At 39.1% G+C, this 22,184-nt stretch overlaps 1 protein-coding gene and 1 pseudogene across 1 annotated transcript in view; one reads left to right on the plus strand and one right to left on the minus strand.

Annotated features, from left to right (window-relative positions):
• HIF1A (hypoxia inducible factor 1 subunit alpha) overlaps positions 1-22,184 on the plus strand; it is a 46,803-nt gene that overhangs the window by 13,400 nt on the left and 11,219 nt on the right. The window contains exons 2-6 of the mRNA XM_030558529.1: positions 13,702-13,892; positions 14,745-14,890; positions 14,989-15,073; positions 19,212-19,324; positions 20,548-20,750. Of these exons, the coding sequence (XP_030414389.1) occupies positions 13,702-13,892; positions 14,745-14,890; positions 14,989-15,073; positions 19,212-19,324; positions 20,548-20,750 (738 nt within the window). The remainder of the gene's footprint in view (positions 1-13,701; positions 13,893-14,744; positions 14,891-14,988; positions 15,074-19,211; positions 19,325-20,547; positions 20,751-22,184) is intronic.
• LOC115649698 lies at positions 2,522-4,721 on the minus strand (annotated as a pseudogene).

The raw sequence follows: 22,184 nt of genomic DNA on the forward strand, positions 1-22,184 counted from the left end.
GTATTCATCATTTTGGAGACTGGATTAGCATATGTTTCTGTATTGTGGAAGTGAGCTTAAACTGAGATCAGAATGTAGCAGAGAACTATAGATCAGTGGTTCTCAAACTTTTTTGTACTAGTGACGCCTTTCACATAGCAAGCCTCAGAGTGTGACCCCTCCCCCTTCTAAATTAAAAACACTTTTTTGTATATTTAACACCATTATAAATTCTAGAGGCAAAGCAGGGTTTGGGGTGCAGGCTGACATGTAATAACCTTGTGACCCCCTGAGGGGTCTTGACCCCAGTTTGAGAACCCCTGCTATAGATCATGCTACAGTGAATTCTGAAGACTAGCAGTTGATAGAAGGGAAAAAAGGGGAGAGAGGAGAAGAGAAGAGTCAAGTGCACTGTCAGACTCAGAACATGATCCAGTAACACAGACTGAGCAAGATGATGTCAACTAACTTAGAAACCAGTGCAGTTGTTATGCTGGAGGTGTAATAATATCGGCTCAGAAAACTATTTACATAGGACATAAACCACAGAAGCAGTGAGTAAAAGACATCCATTTTGGAAAAGACTGAGACACTGATGTAAACTCAGAAGAAATGTCATGTCTGAGCAAGGACCAGTAAAGCTATATCCTGAAGCTGAAGAGGTGGCACACATATACTGATAACTGTATGAGAGTATACCAGACCTTCAAGAAAGTAAGTTGGTCAGTCAGTACATTTAAGGAAGGAAAGAAAAATATTTCTAACTAATTGCACTGGAATGCTAGAAACAAATTGTTGTTAGTCATGGTTAGAAATGGAGACCGCCATTTCTTGGAGCAGAGGTTACTCCACTCAGTGAAAAGCATGGTGAAACTGTAATAGCTGGGGATCTGCAGCTGTGTTTCAGCTAATGGGAAAACCCTACAAAGGACACCAAAAGAACTTACTGAATTTTAATAGAACTATTTAAAATCCAGCCTTATTAAAATTCATAACCAAGAGTAAAATCTGAAATTTCCTTTTCCCATATCAGATAAGTGTTCTGACACAGTGTAAGGAAAACTATGACCTCTGGGAGGATATTTAGTTGTGAACACCATAAGATTTTTAAATCCTTGGGTTGAGTAGAGCTTTGCATTCAAATTATGAAGTACATTTTTCTTTGTTTTTTGATATCCTTGAGGAAAGTGGACTGTTATTTAACATTTGGGGACAAAGTCAATCACATTGGGCTTTTATTGATGTGAATGTTATGGGAGGGGAATGTAATGTCAAAGGAGTCCAGAATCTCCATCTTTTTATGGAACTTTAAAAGAACAGTATTTTCACTAGACTGTTATCTTTGCTGATTTGAATTCCTTCCTCCTTGTTTCCATCTAGGTTCACTATGGTAGCAGTGTGCATCAGGAACTTATGAAATGAACACAGATATAATGGTGTCCTTTGATTTCCTCCTGCGTCGAGTCTCCAAAAAACTGGGCTTTGTGGGGGTGTTATTGTGGAAAGGCTAGGCCAAAGAGCCTTGCGTTTTATTCTGATGGCACAGAACTTTGAAGTAGTCCGTCTGTCTCTTGGGAATACCAGACTTATGGGCTATTTGCCAAGAAAGCTCTGTTTTCTACTCTCAGAAGTTTCACAATCTGTTGTTCCTGTGAAACATTTGTTGAAGAAGGTTGTGGTCAGGCAGTGTGAGGCTGCTGTCTCCAGCTAAGTTGGCCCAGTCCTGTGGAGGGCTTTGCATAGGACTACAGAAATAAAATACGGCTCCATAGTCACTGGGGAGCCAGAGAAAAGTGAAACACTGAGATTAAGCTGGTTCTGGTGGTCTAGGCTCCTTAGTGAGTGGGCTACTGTGTTCTGAACCAGTTGCAGCTTTTAAGGTTGTTTTCATTCCTAAATACAAAGTCATTTTAGGAAATTTTGCAAGACCAAGAACTAGCAACAGATAAATCAAGTTGTTAGAGTACTGCTTACCACAGTAAGAGTGCATTTGTATATGATTTCTTGTGTTAACAAAGAGAAACAAATTAATTAAAGGCTCATGATAACAGTAAATATTCTTGGGTTTGTTCAACTCTGCTTAACTTTTACCATCATCCAGTAGGTAATTAGGCAGAAGACTTACACTGCACTGGCAGAGGATATATGTGTGTGTGAGTGCATAGTATTGAGAGCGCAGGGGTGAAGAATGGGTGGATGCGTGTATTAATTTATTTGGGAGGAACTGAGTGATTTTTCCACGATTTGAGGACTTCAGTAGTTCAGACATAGGTTAGGGATTTGATACAAGAGTGGGTGGGTGAGATTCTGTGGCCTGTGTTGTGCAGGAGGTCAGACTAAACGATCATAACGGTCCCTTCTGACCTTAAAGTCTATGATTCCAGTGAGAACAACTTCCCTGATGAAATTGTTTTACAATAAGCAGAAAGCAGACTAGGATGGAGCAGAAAGCTTAGACAAGTAATGCATGTAACTTCAATGTGCCCTTATAAATAAGGAATAAAGTTAAAGCCAAATTAAATAACACATTCTCCTTTGGTACAAGAATACTAAGCTGCAGATTTAAAGTTGTCTGGCAATGTAGCTGACCCAGCCACTGCTGCACCCAGGATGATCTACACATCAGATCACAAGCTCTTAGCTCCACAAAGAGGATCCATAGGGCTGTTCTGTTTCGGGTTTTATCAGGACTCCATCCCTGCACCATAATTTGTGACATGGTTTCAAACCATTGTCCTAATTTAGTACACTGTTGTGTCAAGTGTTGGGAGTAAATGATGATGAGTGAATCCCCTCACTGCTCAATTGAAAATACCACAAGACCGAACCTTTAGAACGTTCTTTCATGAATTAACTTTCATTAAATGAAAGTTTATCTAGTAGACAAATCATTATTTATACACTAAAGAAATTATATTTAGAATACTGCAAAGACCAAACTGAATTCTGCCCATTTCAGCTCAGGATGGTCCCTTTGCTTTCGAGCTTCAGAACTTTCACCCTCTTTCCTGCTCCAGTCTGTGCATAGCAGTGATATTCTTCTACTGTTTCTTTTCCTTCAGATCCCCAAAACTTCCACCAGAACCGACTTGTTCTGTATCCATCTTTTTGTATGCTGTTTCAAAAAGCTTGAGGGAAGCTTACTGTAAGGTGGATGTTTCAGCATCTTTATGAGCCAACAGCCCTCTCGTTTTTGCAGTTTCTTCCCTCAGTTTGTTGCACTCATCTGCTGGCAGCTGATCCTTAAACTCCTCTATCTTGGATGACGCCTTCTGCTATTTTCATAGCTTTGACACGTTCCTTTCTTCGTCTGTCTTTCTCTGAATATTTCTCTGCATTCTTCACCATGTTCTGAGTGCCATCATTGCTGAGGTCACCACAAGACTGGATCACAATTTGCTGTTCGCGTCCTGTCCCTTTTATCCTTTGCTGAAATGTGAACAGTGCTGTTATCATTGGTGTCAAAAGTGACTTGAGTCTGGGGCACTCCTTGTGGAACTGTAGAAATTCCAACCAGAGTGAATTGCCCAAGAAGCTTGTTGTCAGCAGGCTACTGTAGAAAAACACCTGGCTTTTCTTGGGTTGGAACCATTGTGTTCCTGTTGATGAGCTGAGCGAAGACACCTTCCACCATCTTGATTCCCAGGAACAGGGGAGTCACTTCCACCAATAGGATGTCGGTGACATCACCAGCCTTGAATTGCAGCACCAACAGCATCAGTTTTATTGGGATTAACTGCTTTGCTAGGAGCACCATCAAGCAGATCCTGCATAGTCTGCTGTCCCTTAGGCATTCTGCTCATGCCACCAACCAGGATAATGTGCCATAGTCATTCTTGCTGACTTCAGCATCCTTCTTGGCTTTTTGGCAAGGTGCTACTGTCATCCTGATCAGATCTGCTACAGTCTGCTTAAACTGGGAACAACTCTGCATCATGCTCAAGGTCTTTGGTCCAGAAGCATACATAATAAGAGATATCAAGTTAATGTCCATCTCCTCGCACTTCACTTTTTCCAATGCAACTCTCACTGTCTGAAGAGCCATGTTGTTTTGTCAGTACCCACCTCTCTTGAATTCCTTAACTATATGCCTGTCTCTTGAATTTCTTAACTATGCTGCAGCAAATCGTGATCAAAATCTTCACCATCTATGGTCATTAACCCCACCCATCTATGTGAATAGAGGCAGTTCTCTCTACTTGCACATTCAAGAAGACAACTATGTTGGCTTTCATCTGGAAGATTGTCTTCAAAATCATAAGGAATAGAAGTTTGGGTTAGATTTCTTATATTGTAGAAACTTAGTGGTGTAGGGGGTGGCAGAGTTTCAGACTTCAGTGCCTAAAATTAATCGCCCAAATGTGGTGATCATGGCCTTAGTTTTTTAATGAAAACGTTTTATTCTTCAGTAACTAGGTGTGTTTTTCCCCCACTTAGTCACTGCCTTTGCAGAAAAAGTGCCCATGAAAAGTAGGAAAATTTATTTACTTAATCATACTTATTTTCAGTTACTAGAAATAATTATTTGGTGAGCAAAGTACTTGTCTGTAAGTGTAGTTCTTACAGATTAAACAAAGATTTTCAATGAAGTGAGAGAGACACTTGATATGCTCTTCACAAAATCCAGAAAACTTCAGCTCAGTTTCTTAAGATCAGATTTATATTGAACTGAGATCTTTTAAATGTTTCCTCAAACAATTTACTGCCAGCATAACTCTTGACGTTATAAGTAGGGCTGTCAAGTGATTAAAAAAAACTACTTGCAATTAATGGCGCTGTTAAACAATAATAGAATACTATTCATTTAATATTTTTGGATGTCTTCTACATTTTCAAATACACCTCTACCCTGCTATAATGCGACCCGATATAACATGGGTTCCCATATAGCGTGGTAACAGCGGGACTCCAGCAGTGCTTTAAAGGATCTGGGGCTCCGGCTGCTGCTGAGAGCCCAGGGCCCTTTAAATCACCGCTGGAGCCCTGCTGTTGCTACCCTGGGGCTGCGGCAGCGGGGCTCTGCTGGTGATTTAAAGGGTCTGGGACTCCCTGCAGCAGCCGGAGCCCTGGGCTCTTTAAATCACTTCAGCCCTGCCACCGCTACCCAAATATAATGGCTTTTCACCTATAACGTGGTAGGGATTTTTGGCTCCCCACAATGGCATTATATCGGGGTAGAGGTGTATATTGATTTCAGTTACAACACAGAATACGAAGTGTACAATGCTCACTTTGTATTTATTTTTCATTACAAATACTTGCACTGTAAAAAAAAAAATTCACTTAGTACTAGTACTGTAGTGCAATCTCTTTATCATGAAAGTTGAACTTTCAAATGTAGAATTTAAAAAAAAAACCAAAAAACCTGCACTCTAAAACAAAACAGTGTAAAACTTTAGAGCCTACAAGTCCACTCAGTCCTATTTCTTGTTCAGTAAATTGCTCAAATAAGTCTGGATGCCATTTGCAGGAGATAATGCTGCCCGCTTCTTGTTTAGCCAGTGTTGCCTGAAAGTGAGAACAGGCATTTGCATGGCACTATTGTAGTTGGCATTGCAAGGTATTTACGTGCCAGATGCGCTAAAGATTCATATGCTCCTTCATGTTCAACCACCATTCCGGAGGACATGCGTCCATGCTGATGATGCGTTCTGCTTGGTAACAATTCAAACAGTGTGGAACAACGCATCTTCATTTTCATCATGAGACAAATGCCATCAGCAGAAGGTTGACTTTCTTTTTTGCTGGTTCGGGTTCTGTAGTTTCCTCATCTGAGTGTTGCTCTTTTAAAACTTCTGACAGCATGTTCTACACCTTGTCCCTCTTAGATTTTGGATGGCACTTCAGATTCTTACACCTTGAGTCAAGTGCTGTAGCTATTTTTAGAAATTTCACATTAGTACCTTATTTGCATTTTGTCAAATCTGCTGTGAAAGTGTTCTTAAAATGATGATGACCCAGCACATGTTCAGGACTCATATAACATGAAATATATGGCAGAATGAAGGTAAAACAGAACAGGAGACATACAATTCTCCCCCAAGGACTCCAGTCACAAATTTAATTAACATGTTGTTGTGGTTTTTTCTTTTTTTTTTTTTTTTAAAACAAGCCTCATCAGCATGGAAGCATGTCCTCTGGAATAGTGGCCAAAGGATGAAGGGGCATACGAATGTTTAGCATACCTAGCACGTAAATACCTTGCAACGCTGGCTACAAAAGAGCCATGCAAAGTCTGTTCTCACTTTCAGGTGACATTCTTAATAAGAAGCAGGCAGCATTATCTCCTGTAAATGTAAACAAACTTGTTTGTCTTAGTGATTGGCTGAACAACAAGTAGGACTGAGTGGACTTGTTGGCTCTAAAGTTTTACATTGTTTTGTTTTTGAGTGCAGTTATGTAACAAACAAAATCTACATTTGTAAGTTACACTTTCACGATAAAGAGATTTCCTACAGTACTTGAATGAGGTGAATTGAAAAATACTATTATCATTTTTACAGTGAAAATAGTTGTAATAAAAAATAATATAAAGTGTGCACTGTACACTTCATATTTGTATTGTAATTGAAATCAATATATTTGAAAATGTAGAAAAACATCCAAAAATATTTAATTTTCAATTGGTATTTTATTGTTTAACAGTGTGATTAATTTTTTTTAAGTTAATCGCGTGAGTTAACTGTGATCGACAGCCCTAGTTATTAAATATCAGGTTTTATTGTTGCCTGGATTATTTTATTTCTTCAGTTAGAGATCATGGCGTGTATTGGTGGTTTAGAACTAGAATCTGAGGGCAGTCTATGGATTCTTGGAAACCTAATTGTACTGAAAACTTCCTGTGAGGTGGTTGAGGTTAAACCTAGTTATTGAGGAATGACAAAATGGCATGCAGTGATACAAAGGTTATAATGTGTCCTTTTGCTTAAAAGTCCAAAATAATTAGTATATCTAGCCACTTGAGATGTTACATTAATAGTAATGGTCTTTCCCGTTCCCCCTCGGATTTTCAGGTAGGGCAGGAAATTAAATGTCACAAGGAGATATATATATGCAACTAAGTGGGAGAGAATTGTTCCATTACATTTCTAAATGTTTTGTGGTAAATTTTTCTTCCTACACCCAGATCCTTTAGATTAGGTAAGAATAAACAAATTGTTTTTACTGGATAGTAGTCCTGCGGGTTACTGTTTTGGTAATACCTTTTAAAAATATAGGTGCAGGTTATGTGGGTGTGCGGTGTCTGAGTCAAGGGGCAGGAGGGGAATTTGAGTCAAGCCCTCCACAGTGGGCTTTTGTGGCAGGTGGACTTGGCCTTGGCAATTCTAGGCCATGTCTAGTTGCACAGGTTTGACTAAAATCGGTTTGCACCTGGTTTATTGGTTTAGCTTAAGTCTGTAAGGAACTGATTGAAGTTAAATATAAGCCAGATTTAAGTCTACTTATGCAGACTTTGCACTGTTTTAAGTAAATAATTTGAAACAGTTTTGTTAAACCAGTGCCACTTCTGTGTGTGGGCAAGGGCCTATCCAGTTTCCTTTTGCACGTAGCTTTATGTAAAGGCTGGTTAATTTAATTATGGATGTAGTGGATTCTCCATCACTTGAAATTTTTATCTCTGAGATACAGCCTGTCTTTTAGAAAAACACTGAGTGTACTTCAAGCAGAAGTTTGGTGTAGGAATTACTGGATGAAAATTCTGTGGATTGTATTATGACAGAGATCAGATGATATGAACAGAATGGTCCTTTTTTGGCATTGAGATCTATGACTCTGTTGGCTAGTTGATCACCAGACTGATGATATCCTCCTGATGTGGAAACAGGGAAGTCTCCTTGCACAAGCACTGTGACTTTAGTCCCAATTTCTGCAGCATTATACAGTATCACTCCCCAAACTAAGTAGTCAAGAATAAACATTGAGAATGAGAAAAATAATTGTTACCCAGTTTTCGCATGAGTTAGGAGCTCCCAGAGATGGGGACAGCCAAATTCCTCATGGGCTGGTGAAACAAGTCTGTAGCTGCTAGAAGCATTGTGGAAAAGGCTAAGATAAAAGGTGATCTTTTCTGGCTCCTTTTTTTTCCTGTGGGTAAGATAGGAGATGGGACAGCAGCAGTACTTCAACCAGAAAAAAAACTTATCCAGAGCAAAAAGAAGCAGTACACAGCTAGCCTACTGTCTATGGCAAAGGGTGTAAAGTACAAGTAAGGTACAGTGTGTGTTTGTGTGTGTTTAGGTAAAGACATTCAATTGAGATGGAATAGAAAAACAAGGTGTTGCCTACTTTATAAAAGTAGATGCATGAAACTACATGGCAAATGAGCAAAACAAATAGAATATTCTGCTATGTCCTAAGTTTAACAGGATATGTATAACTTTTTATTTACCACTACAAAATGGAAGAACAGTGCACATGCTGGGATAAATACTAGTTTGAAAACATGAGTTGTCGCTACAGTGGTTACCTTATTTAAACCCAGGTCTCCGATTTTTTAAAAAAAAAAGTCTTATTTTGAGGCAGTGGGAACCTGTGTAATTAATATCTGTTAGTCCAGCGTTCAGTTGCAGTGGTCAACTCTGTAAAGTGTGTGTAGCTCATAGTTTACGTTTGGAACTCAGTTGACATTTTACTCAGATATCATACATGCATATCTCCGTGTTAAATTATTAATTTAAGACATCCATTAAAATCACTACTTCTGTGAGTTATGATACACATCCAGCTTTAGGTTTCTGTTTGCTTCTGCATTCTATCAGCAGAAATACAAAACCGAAATGAATGCTTGTTGCTCTATGAACGTGAAGGAAACATTACTCAAGAATGCACATTACTTTTCCTCTGGCCTGAACAGGTGCAATGTTTGAGCTTACTTGACCCATAAAGGTAACCAATCCTTCATCTGTTGTTCTCTCCACAGTTTATTTCAGTAAGCAAATAAGCTTACACAGTGGTGAATTTGTAGCTGAAGACACAATTTCTAATTTTTCCTTTTTATGACCATAGGACTTAGGAGCTCTTAAGAAAAAAATTAATGTCTTGTGCTGTTCTGAAACAGAAAAGCACTAGTATTAACTTGGACTCCTCAGGCCATATTTGAAGATGGCAACAAAAAAAGAAAAATTGTGCCTCAGAATGGAACCTGATGTAATTACCATAGAAGGAAGATGTTCTCTTAAACAGCAGACCATATTGCCATCCTGACTTTCACAAGGAAAGCTATTGGAGGAAAATGTATTGCAGAAAAGAACACAAAGAATGGTGTGCCTTCCTCAATAAATACATGAAAGGAGAAGTAGTTTCTTTCTTCTCTCTAGTCGGAAGGAATCTAACTTCAATTGGAAAATTCTGAAACAGAAATTAGAGGAGGGAAGTTCAACGTGCCTAGCTTCTTGAGCTGAAACACATTCAAGTTTGGCTGTTCTGAACCAATATATCCAAGCCAGTAGTTAATAGGGCAGTTGTGATTTTGTCTGAGAATGGCGAAATGGACACATGACTACAGGAAACGATTTAAGATATTTCATAGAATGACTATAGTACCTGAAATCATGATTGGTTTTTTTTTGTTTTTTGTTGGCACCTCATAATTAACCAGAGGAATAGAAAAGCTGGCAGAAAAGGCACCAAAATGCATGGTCTAATTGGACCCTACTTACGCTGTAGTCAGTCATGCCACAACTGCCAGACTAACAGGACCCTGCTCATGCTGCAGGTTAGCCATGCCACATTTGCTGGACTAATGAAATCTTGCTTGTTTTGGGTTGACCATGCCCCATACACCCAGCCCTGAAGGGCTGAGAGGATCAGCTCAGATATAGAGGAATAAGCAAGTGGTAAGAGGCCTCTTGGTCCTCCACTTGTTAAAACAAACAGAATGATAAACAAGGTGTGAGTCAGCCTTATGGAAGCCTGCCTTTTTCATCCCATGATCCAGTTAGAAACAAAAGGACGTGTCCATGCAGCCGTTACGTAGCTTTGCCCGGTTCAGTTCAGGATATAGTGATGGCCAAAACCATGTTAGCAGCTTTGACGTTTTCAGTAAGTTGGTTATTTGGGGAGCCATTGGACGAAGTGGTGACAGTCCTCAGATAAATCAAAAAAGTTCTTACAGAACCATCCTGGTTCCAAACCTGGGAAAGGAAAAGCTGGTCTTATTACAGGCCTGAGTATCCTTTTTATGGCTACTCTGGCTAAGTAATGAAGGTGAGACTACAGCAGAAATAGGTGAAACATGTCTAAGTCTGGAAAGAGGAGAAGCCAATCTTCCCTCAGTGCAAATTCCAGCACTAGAAATGCTCTCCGATTGCACTCGGCTTCTCTCAACATCTGACAGATGGGTCCTGGATGTGGTTCAACAGAGGTACATCAAAGAATTTTCAAAGATTTAAGTTTGTCCTTTTTTCCCTTCTGGGGAGTTGAAGATAGCGGAGAAGAGATGAACTATGTAGAAGGCTATAGATCATCTTTTGTGAATTGGCGTGATAAGAGTTCTCAAGGTCGAGATGTTTCTCCGGCCATAGCTCACTTTTGTTTCTGGTCTAAGATATCCAGGAAGGACTGAGTGATGCTGGACATAAAATGCTTGAACAAGTTCACGAAGAGGACTAGATTCAAGATGGAGACATAGAAGTCAATAGTGGTGGTGATCTGCTAGGGAAGGGGTCGGCAACCTTTCAGAAGTGATGTGCCGAGTCTTCATTTATTCACTCTAATTTAAGGTTTCGCATGCCAATAATACATTTTAACGTTTTTAGAAGGTCTCTTTCTATAATATATAACTAAACTGTTTGTATGTAAAGTAAATAAGGTTTTTAATTTTAAATGAAACTTCTTAAACATTTTAAATTAAAATGCAGAGCCCCTCGGACCAGTGGCCAGGACCCAGGCAGTGTGAATGCCACTGAAAATCAGCTTGCGTGCCGCCTTCGGCACACTTGCCATAGGTTGCCTACCCCTGTGCTAGGGGGATTATCTTCCATCAGTTATTTTGAAGCATGCCTACCTTAATATGCTGGTTCACCAATGGACAACTGATTTTTGCAATTAACTCATGGGAATGATCATTTTCAATATAGCATGCTGGTTTTTGGATTATCATCCACTCCTTGAGTGTTCACAGAAGTCCTTGTCTTGGTGACTGTTCTCAGGATGAAGAGTGTACAGGTGTACCTTTTCCTAGACAACGTTCTGTTCAGAGCCTTTCCTTGGGTCCAAATGTCACAACAGATAGTTTCATAGTAAATTTTGAAGTCCTCTTCAACTGTCTCACTGCCTAGTACATCTTGGAGTATTGATAGACACAGAGGCCCACAACTAAAAGACAGGACAAGAGCACCTTCCTAAGGAGGTGCCTGAGGATACCAGTAAGCACTCTAAAAAAGTTGGACTCTTCCCTGCTCTTCTCTAGGGTGTTGGCGCCAAGATTCCTCCCATTCTGCTGGTCCCTCTATCAGCAGCAACACAGATCATCATGTCTCCACTGCTCATTAGAACACAGCAAATCAACTGTGATTTCTTTCTTCAGGGCTAATCTCCCTTTCTCTTCATAACTCTTTAGCTGTTCACAGTTCATTTTCCCTGGTCTTTTTTCACTATTCCTTTTCCCAAAGAGACTATCAGTGCTTTTTTCTCTGTGTTTTTTCTTCTACTGCACTTTTACTGCTTTTGGCACTTAGCAATTCACATTGTTACAGATCCCAGACCTGCTGCCTCCATATATAGCAGTTCAAGGCAACTGTATCTATATTTCCATTCAGTGTGTAGCAAGGGAACTCTCAGCCTTCTAGCTCCTCAGCTATTGCCTCTTGTATAGAGACCTTTCTGCCTCGGGTATTTCCAGACTGCACAGTTTCCTGCCTTTACTGTGTTTATTCCCGGCACAGATAAGTTGTCCAAGGACACCTGCTTGCTTTCTGTTCAGAGACAGTTAACATGTTTTTAATTGCTACAGTAATAAGGCACCACACAGCACTTCTTATGCAGGCCTACTTTATTACAGAGAAAACATACTAAAATCAGAAAGAATTTACATACATACTAATAAGCTTAACAGAGTTCACTCTAACATACGTTCTGGCAGGAACAATCCTCCTACTCCCCACCCAAGCTGATTCCTCGTGGTTACGAGTTCATCACCGCTGCAGTTCAGAACATGTACCCAGTAGGCCCAGTCTTTCCAACCCTACCCTAAGGACGGGGGTCCTGTCTGTTCGCTGAATCGGGAAGGCGGCCTTGGCCAGTTTAAAATCAGGTTATTTATTCAAAAATCCTTTCTTTTTCTGCTAGTCCCTGGAGAATACACTTGAACTAGTATATGCTTATTTCTCCAGGGGTGGATTTAAATGGTTGATAATGGAGGAAGTGCATTAGTCTTCCCCCCTCTTCCCTCCTAGGGAAGGTACATACTGCCACAATAACACATACATATATAATTGCATTTTAATACAATGTACCCCAAAGGTATTAACCCTGATTCCATAAGGTTTGTTCAGAATATTGTCCATCTGTCACAGACTCAGCTTGCCACCTGCCCAGTCATTATCTGATTAGTAACTTACTGTGTGCGTTCTAGCAGAGGTGAGTTTTGAGGAAGGACTTGAGGGTGGTAGCTTTACAGATTGTAACTGGGAGCTTATCCAAGCTGTAAAGACCAGCCTAGGAGAGAGTATAGATGTGTTTGATGGAGGAGACGAAGGATTAGGCAATGAGGCTAGCATCTTTGGCAGAGCCCACCTTGTGATAATAGGTCAAATAGGAAGGGATGGGCTAAATTGTGAAGTGCTTTGTAAGTAGGGACAGGAAGTTTGTGTCCGATGCATTAGAAGATGAGGGACTAATGGAGGGGATTAAAGAGAGAGTGTGTGTGTTATGTAGTCAGAGCACCAAACCGAAAATAACTTTAGCAGCTGTATTCTGACTGAACTTGAAGGCTAGGGCAAGTTTGAAGGCACTGAGGCCAGAGAAGAGAAGTTGACAATAATCGAGGCATGAGATGATCAGGGCTTGGACAGGAGTTAAGCAGTGTGAGTAGAAATGGTCATGTCTTGCATATGTTGAGGAAGAAGCTGCAAGATTTAGACAAGGTCTGGAGAGGTGGGCAAAAAAGCTGAGTCAACTATAAAGCCAAGATTATAAACTCTGACGGGTAGGGCAGCAGTGTTGTCCATAATGATAGAGAAGACAGGGAGGGGGAGTGCTTTAGGTGGAAGAACAGGAGCTCTTTTTTGCTATTTTAAAATTAAGCTGATGATTCAATGTAGTGAAACTTCACTAGCACAGTAATTCGATATTCTCAGAAGAATGGTGCATACTACTTCTAGATAAGCTATTTTTTAAACAAACTTTGTTTATAATTTTTTTTGCATTTGCCAGTTTAATCTTGCAACTATCACATGCAGAAATGCCCAGAATCTTTCCATTGAAGCTGCAGTGTGTATTGTCAGTCCATATTGTCTAAACTGGATTTTGGTTTTAATAATCAGTTTTTTGTTTAATCTTGTCTGTGAGGATTTTCTGTGCCAGAAGTCAGAGATGCATGTGCAGATACGAAATAGTATCTGTCCTTACATGGAATATCTTAAATCTTTCTACAAAGACTCAGATATGTCATAACAAATGCACCAGCTACCAAGTAGCTTAGATATAAAGGGGGAAGGAATGCGTTTGTCTCACTATGATAACGTTGCCTCCAATGTATCATCTAAAATTTTATTCATACAGGATTAGTTCAGATCGTAGAAAGGAGAAGTCTAGAGATGCAGCCAGATGCCGAAGAAGCAAGGAATCTGAGGTCTTCTATGAACTTGCTCATCAGCTGCCTCTTCCTCATACTGTCAGCGCACACCTTGACAAGGCCTCCATTATGAGGCTGACTATCAGCTACTTACGCATGAGAAAGCTGTTAGATGCAAGTAAGTGAATAAACTTATTGTGGCTTACCAACAGAGGCCAGGAAAAGGGTCTGAGTGATCTGAACTCGCCCCATCTTTTACATTGGTTAAAAATATCCCAATGGAGGGAGGCTATCAGTGAAGACATTGGAAAAACTAGAACTTTACCTTTTACTGTGGGGCCTTGAGAGAGTAAATAAATATAGCCAGGCTGGGGGCAGGGGGGCTAAACTGTAATGTACACTCCATTTTTTTCATACTTATTCTTGATCTCTTGGATCCCTAAAAAGACCAGCACCAGTATTAGTAGTATTAATTATTTTGAATCTCAGCTGTGACTCCCCCACCACAAAAATCAGGGTCTTGAGTTTCTGGGCATAAAATTTGACACTATCTCCACTCTGCCTACTTCTCTTGCGAGAAGGGAGGTAGATCATACCCAAGATAGCTAACTGGACTCGATATATAGTTGGTAGATCCAAGATTAGGTTTGCTAAATTTGAATATCCCTGTTTAAATGAAACCACTGAAAACCATTATACGTTGTGCTCCACTTAAGATATGCCTCAGTAATACATGTTCCAGGAAACTGCACTAACCTAGTGGTAGTGATGGGGAGTGACTGCTGCATAAGTGAGAGAATACTAGTTTAAACTCTGCGTAATGGAGGACACAGGTAAATAAGTGGCATTTACCAAGATGTTAAATACAAATGACATAAACTTTTGTCATTTCATGCAGAAGTTGTTAAAGTTTAAAAGAAAAAAGATCAGACGATGGTAAAATGCAGCAACTGTTGCTTTTAGTTTGGTATTTTTGAACGTAGTATGTGAGATTTCATCTAAAAAACAGTAAAAATATGGGTTCTTCTAGGTGACCTGGAGACAGAAGCCAAAATGGAGAAGGAGATGAATTGCTTTTACTTAAAAGCCCTCGATGGATTTGTCATGGTTCTTTCCGAGGATGGTGACATGATTTACATGTCTGAAAATGTGAACAAGTGTATGGGGCTCACTCAGGTGAAATATTGACACATCTTTTAATGCAGTTACAGTGTTGTGCCTACTGTACATTCTTGACTTCTCAGAGCCAGACTCACACTCTTTTACTTCTGCAGTTTGAGCTGACTGGGCACAGTGTGTTTGATTTTACCCACCCATGTGATCATGAAGAGCTGAGAGAAATGCTTACGCACAGAAATGGTAAGAAGAGGCGACTCTTTTATTTAATGACAGATGGTTCCTATCAATGTTGTATAATCAGATGCTGATATCATCTGTTTTGATATTGTTTACCTCATTTACTTGAACAGGAAAAAGCCTGAATCCACAGTTATCTGTTTACTGAGACTTCTATGGCTTCTTTAGAACAGGCTCCAAAGGTATTTAAAGAATAAAATAACCATGAAGGGGGGGAAAGGAGTCAATAGAGAGAATTACTTGCTACCCTTCACTTCTCGGAGCTTGAAACAAATCTAGTTGGGACACTGTAGTAAGAGGTGTCAGAAACAGCTGACATTTTCCCGATAGGTCACGTTACTTTGGGGCGTGGATGTTCTGAGAGAGACAAGTTACTCAGCAGCGCTTAAAAATTGTCTCAAATAAAATTATTGAAGATGGAAGGAATGAAAATGCTTATAAGATAAAAACATTTAGAGGTAGGGTGAGTGTAAAGAACATCTTAATTGGTTGATGTAGAAGAATTTGAAGATAATAAATCTGTATTTTTCTGTATTGATCTTGGAGTGTATGTGCAGGGCAAATCTTTCCACAGGATGCTGGAAGAAGTTATATTTAGGTTGCAGTTCTCAGAAAAGGTATAGAAAAGAACATGCAGTAGCTTTATAAAAGGTATAGAAAAGAACATGCAGTAGCTTTATAAATTGCAGATTTAGATCTTGCCTCTTGCTTTGGCATGAATTTTGGAATAACCAAAAATATTTAAATTAAATCGAATCTTCAGCTGATACTGGTTTCTGACTATGCTGTTGCTTCACTGTAGTTCTCTATTCTGAAGCTACTGTCTTTTTGACAGAAAATATTTAATTTTTTTTTCCTCTGTACTAGAATGGAACTAATCCCATTTTCTCTAACTGCACTAGCGAAAATTAAAACTTCCACAATCCTGTTACTCATCAGCCATTTGCAGGCTCAGTGTATTCTATGTGATTGAGCTACTGTATTTCCACTGCAGCAAATAGAGGAGGAAAAAGTTCAGATATTGAGTGTGTGGCAGCCAAGCAAAACCACTGTGCTTATTTCCCGGGAGAAGGTCACAGAGGGTAGGTTTACGTTGCAGATGAGGTGTAATTTCCAATTTGGATAGACATACCTGTGCTAACTTTGATCGAGCTAGCACGCTAAAAAGAGCAGCATAACTGTGACAGTGAGGGCAGGCTATCCGAATACTTACCTAGGGTCTTGGACAGGATTGTACGCAGGTGGCTAACCTTGACTGCCACCTGCAGTGCTGTGGCTGCACTGCTATTTTTAATGTGCTGGTTTGATCAGATACATCTACCTGAGTTGGATATTATACATCCAGCTGCATTGTAGACCTACCCTGAGTCCCTGGAATGATTAAACAGAGGATGATTATAAATTCCTACACGTCATCAAAATGTGTAGGACTTGATTCTGTTTTCTCACACCTGGGTAAATCAGGAGTGACTGTGAAATCAGTGGGTAAGAGTAGTTCAAAGCCAGTGTAAAAGGAAAAACAGGCCCTTTTAATATTAATACTGAATTTTCTAAATCTTCCTGCCATCATCACTGGTCCATGCATCCAGTGCTGAACTGGATCTTTGTATTTGAAGCAATTAAGCATATTGAACAGGTGCCATATTCAATACAGCAGGATATAAATGGATCTGTTGCAAAGATAAATTATTTTTAAAGACTACAGTTTCATAATAAGTAAATATAATGTAGACCCGTTCTGACATGTCTAAATTAGTCAGTTTTCAACATGGCTTCCTTATCCTCTCACTCAAAAGATCTCTTTTCTGTATATAATTGAGTTCTACTTCCTGACTTCAATAACAAAAGTATGTCTTGATTTGTTATCCCTACAAGGCTACCATGGCTTTGAATAACCTAGGTTATGTTCTGGCTCGCATATAACAGAATTATTAACCCATTTACAGTTTTGGTGTTAAATATTGCTGTGTGTGATTGTACAGGTGTAACTGAAGCTAACATTTGGCTAGCAGAAACATTTATTAATAATGCTGTACAATCACAACACACTTTAGTTTCAGATCCCAGTTCATGTTTTCGGAACTGGTGTCTTTAAATTGACAGCTTGCACAGATCTAAGTCACCAAGAACGAGTAAATGTGCCATCTTTATACAGCTGCTTCTCGGAATTGAACCACACATTAAGATGTTTAGACAGATTATTCAGAAAGTAATAACGAAGGTAATACAGATGCTCCCTGGGTTACACAAACCTGACTTATGCAAACCCGTACTTACGGAAAAAATTCCGTAAGTGGTTGAGTTTTGTTTTTGTTTGGCGTAATTGTTGAGTATACGTCCCCGATTTACACAAGGCGTTCCGTGATGGAAATTGGGGAGCGTCTGTATTGTGATATCGTAAATTGTAGATTTCTGAATATGCTTTGCCTAGTTCATGCACCCAGAAACTGCGTTGTTTAAAAACTTTGAGTTGATATGTTGTTTCTGTGATCCTCTGAACATGTGCATTCTATCCATTTTTCTTCCTGTGAATATCATAGTAACTGTGGTGTCTTTAGAGTATGAACAAACTATTGCATACCTGTAACATATGCTAGAATGAGCCTGTATTCTGTAAGCTTCCAAATTGTACCAGGTGGAATTGGTGGCGCAAACTCATTATGAATGCATTCCTGCAAACTAACCCTCCACCACCATCCCCAAACCTTATCTGTCCATCTGTGTTTCCACTTACAAACGCACTAAGCTGTTTATGCTTGTGTCGATGAGGTCAGTTTGCACTAGGGTGACCAGACAGCAAGCGTGAAAATTGGGACAGGGTGGGGGGTAATAAGTGCCTATATAAGACAAAGCCCCAAATATCAGGACTGCCCCTATCAATCGGGACATCTGGTCACCCCCTAGTCTGGACCTTCTCTGCCCAGTCTGAGCAGTTTGTTCCTGTTGAAATAGTCGTCTCTGAAATTCCAACTTCTCATTTTTAACACACGCTTTTTAAAAAAAAAGATTGGTCTTCAGAGGTTTGTTGTTAATGAATTCAGGTGCACTACAATTAGATGATTTGTACAGTAACATAAAATGGCATCCATTAATATTAGATTGCACTAAGATTTCTCCATTGACTTCAAGGGAGTTGAAGGTGTGTTTCAAAACTTATACAATTCTAAGTTCATATTTAGACACATTCCTGTATCTGTAACAGGGACTTGACCCCCATCTTAACTCCTGCTGTCATGACCATGGTGCTATAATGAAATAATTTTGGGGGTGGGATGTGTAATAGAGCTGTTCATCTTTCAACAGTTCTCTCACCATATTTTTCCTCCCCTCAATCCTTTGCCTATCTTCATGTTCTGTGTTTCTCTACTTTACACTATAAACTCTTTGAAGCAAGGGGCCATGGTTCCCTAATTTCTATAAAATCCCTTGTAGCATTCCAGATATTATAGAAATGTTTATTAATAAAGGCTGCTTAGGGTTACAACAGAGCAAGGTACCTATTATTAAGGAGTTGTGATGCTGCTTCAACAGCAATCCCCCCCTTAGTGGCTAGGCATCAGCATCAGTCCTAGCTTGGAGACCTGCAGCAGCAGCATGTTACTCTCAGTAAATCATGTAGATTATTAATCCTGAATTTAATCTTTTTTTTTTTTTAAATACAGAAAAACTAAAGATAGGCCAAAATTGGTACAATATATCTAGCCCTCTTTCCCCTCCCACCCCCATGAGTTATTGGGTGTGAAGAGGGTTCAGACTAATTTCCTGTGTGTTTAAAATAGAGATGGGGAAAAACAATACACTAATTCTCTCTCTCTCTCTCTCTCTCTCTCTCTCTTCCCCCCCCCCATCTGCCCCCACCTTGAAATCAGAGGGATACTATAAATGGGACCTTGAACCTATCCTTGCTGTTTTTTCAAGATCAGCATTGCAATTTCTTTTGCCCATCTCAGAGTAAAAACTTACCTGAAAACTCCTCATATCCAAAATGTCAGGCCTCCCAGCATGCATCATTCACATAAAAAAACCATTTCATCTCTTCTTTTGTGTTCTTTATTCTAGTCACAAAGCTAGTTTTGCTGCACTTATTTGAAGCTTGTGAAGGTGATCAAATACTCACATTTCACTTAATATTTTTTATTAGGTCCTATGAAAAAGGGCAAAGAACAGAATACAGAGCGTAGCTTTTTCCTCAGAATGAAATGTACACTGACCAGCAGGGGAAGGACAGTGAATATTAAGTCTGCAACCTGGAAGGTAACCAGCCATGGGGTATACATGAATATTGATATGACTAGAACCTTTGCTTTTCAGATCTCATCAGGTGCAAGTATTCACATTTGGAGCTAATTATTTTATACTTTGTTTGCAGCAGTGCAATTTGGCATTATCCAGTTTCTTGCTGATTTGGTAAAACCTACAGTGCACTCTTGTGACTGTAAATTCTTAAATATGCTGCACTGCAACTTAGAATACATCTAGGATGTAACTGAAAATTCATTTTCAAAATGAGAACATTTTTAATACTGACCTTTCAACTTAAGTCAGGAGTCACTAATAATTGAAATATTTGTGTGACGCTTCCTGCTGTTGCATAAAATTAACTAGGATTACATCATGATGATGACTGATTCTGATTGGCTTTAAAGTGGTTAGCACAGTCAAGGTAACTTTGTGAAGGAGCCTAGCATTATTATTCCTCTTTTGCTGGTTCTCCCCCACACCATAACTGGAATAAAATATAACTAATTTGAGTCTCTTAAAATGGATCCATCTTCTTTCCAGATAAAATATGGTCACTTTTATATATCCAATGACTGCACTCTGTTCAGAAAGGTTTTTCCATGGCTTTCATTTGTCACATATTCATGATCAAATCCCCAGTTATACAAACAGTTCTGACTTCAGACTCCTAGGGAGGCAGAAAGTGATTGCCAGCCTTTTGTATTTTAGGAATATTTGGAGTATGATGGAACTCTCTCCTCCCACCTTCATCCCCACAAAGAATGCAAAATACAGCTTCGTCTTCTATCCCTGTTTCAGACAGAAATATAAGATGTTTCTTCTGTCCGTGTTTCAATTTGAAACATAAGCAATCAAACGCCATCTGCTAATGCACAATGCCACTGATGAGTGATTGCACTCATCTGTTGGCTGTAGAGGCAATTTTCAAAGATGAATCAATTAACTTTAGTATAAATTCAGTGAGCACCAAAAAGGGAAAAAAGTTGGTAGCCAACTGAACATTTTTAATGTGCATAGTGTTAAGTGTGGAAGAATTTTTTTTTTTACGTGACTGTAGCAGATGTCTCATATATTGCGTGAATGCTGCTGTTGCATTTTGATTACTGACACCAATAGTTCACCTAGGGAGAGAGGAAGGCCACTGCCCACTTTGACATTACAACAGTTATAATTACATAGTCTCCTTTTCCAATACAGAACTTGGTTTTTAAATTTTTTTTTTTTTAATTCTATAGGTACTTCATTGTACAGGGCATGTTCGTGTGTATGATACCTGCAATAATCAGACTCTCTGTGGCTATAAAAAGCCTCCCATGACATGCTTGGTGTTGATTTGTGTACCTATCCCTCATCCATCAAACATTGAAGTCCCTTTGGACAGCAAGACATTCCTCAGTCGCCACAGCCTGGATATGAAATTTTCGTATTGTGATGAAAGGTAAAGCCAAATATAAGCACTGACAAATATTCAATGCATTATTGTAGTTTTTATATTTGTGGGTAGTTTTATTTCTTAACTTTTACCCATCTATAAAACTGAGTTAATATGTGATACTTCAGGTTTTACTAGCTTGTCATTTTTTTAATTGGTCAATATATTTTATGTAAAAAGCCAAGGTTTTTTTTTTGTTTTTGTTTTTTAAACCTGAAAAGTTTACCACATTAAGGAAATAATTCCTGTATGGAATCATCACTTATGGAACAATTTGAATTGGTGAAGTAGCACCTTTCATCCTGAAGGATCCAAAGGCACTTTAAAAACTAGATACCCTTTTACCCATCAGTGAAGTGCAGCCACCTCTGGGATGCTGCTAATTTCAGTGTTTTATAGTTCTTTATAAACCTTTCTTGCATGTGTATAGTTGACTACTTCTGAGCAAAATGCATTTATCTAACAGGCTCATATTGAAAATTTAGCTTGTCAAGTTCAGAATATGGAATAAGAACCCTTATGTTTTATTTTAAACTCAAGTCAATAGCAGTGCATGCTATTTGCTTCTTACTGATAGAATAAGCAGTGGTCGTAGATTGCGTCTTCTGACTTAAACTGTCGCTTCATCAGATTGCTGTTCGATACAAGCAAATATTGCATGTTAGTGCAAGTGTTTTCTCAGAACTTATTTGCATGCAGAAATTGCACCGATTCAGCCAATTGAGTGAGATCAGTGCCATTTCCGTGTGTTCTTTTTCTCTGGTTTCTTTTGAGGAAGGCAGTTAAACTGAGTGCTCTTTTTTCTTCTGTGTACAACGCTGCCATCTAGTGATTAAAGGGAATATGATTTGATTTAAATCCAAAAAGACTTTCACTTGTAAAAGTTAGGATTGCTGAAATTTCAGATTCGCATTCTTCTTAAACAATTACAGAATTAAAACAATTACAGAATAAAATAGTGCTGAAGCAGGTATAATGTCTTATCTATATTTGATTTAACTTCTGAATATAGTATTAGAGAGACAAGGTGGGTGAATATAGTATTAGCACAAATTGCATACTACATCCTGTAAACCATTGTCCTGTATTTACTAAGAAGAAAATTGATATATAAAGACCTGAGATTAGATTTGAATAACCAGAAGTGGAGGGTTATGAACATTCCAGCTGATAGTAAAACTGCCTAGAAATACTAGTGGAATAGGACTAAGATCTTTGAGATAGGCAAACATAAGAAGAGACAAATTTCCTCTGTTTAACCCTGCTTGAAAGGAAAACTGTCATTTTAAATGCACCACTGTTGCTGGCAGTGTATTCATCTGGGAGTTTCTGGTTTGGAAGAGATTGCATCTTTAGAGCCATTAACATGTACATTACATTTATTCATCTAATCATAAAAATAAATGATCATTAGCCACGTGGTCAGGGATGCAGAACCAT

The sequence above is a fragment of the Gopherus evgoodei genome, chromosome 4 (genome assembly GCF_007399415.2).
Source record: "Gopherus evgoodei ecotype Sinaloan lineage chromosome 4, rGopEvg1_v1.p, whole genome shotgun sequence".
Classification (NCBI taxonomy): Eukaryota; Metazoa; Chordata; order Testudines; family Testudinidae; genus Gopherus; species Gopherus evgoodei.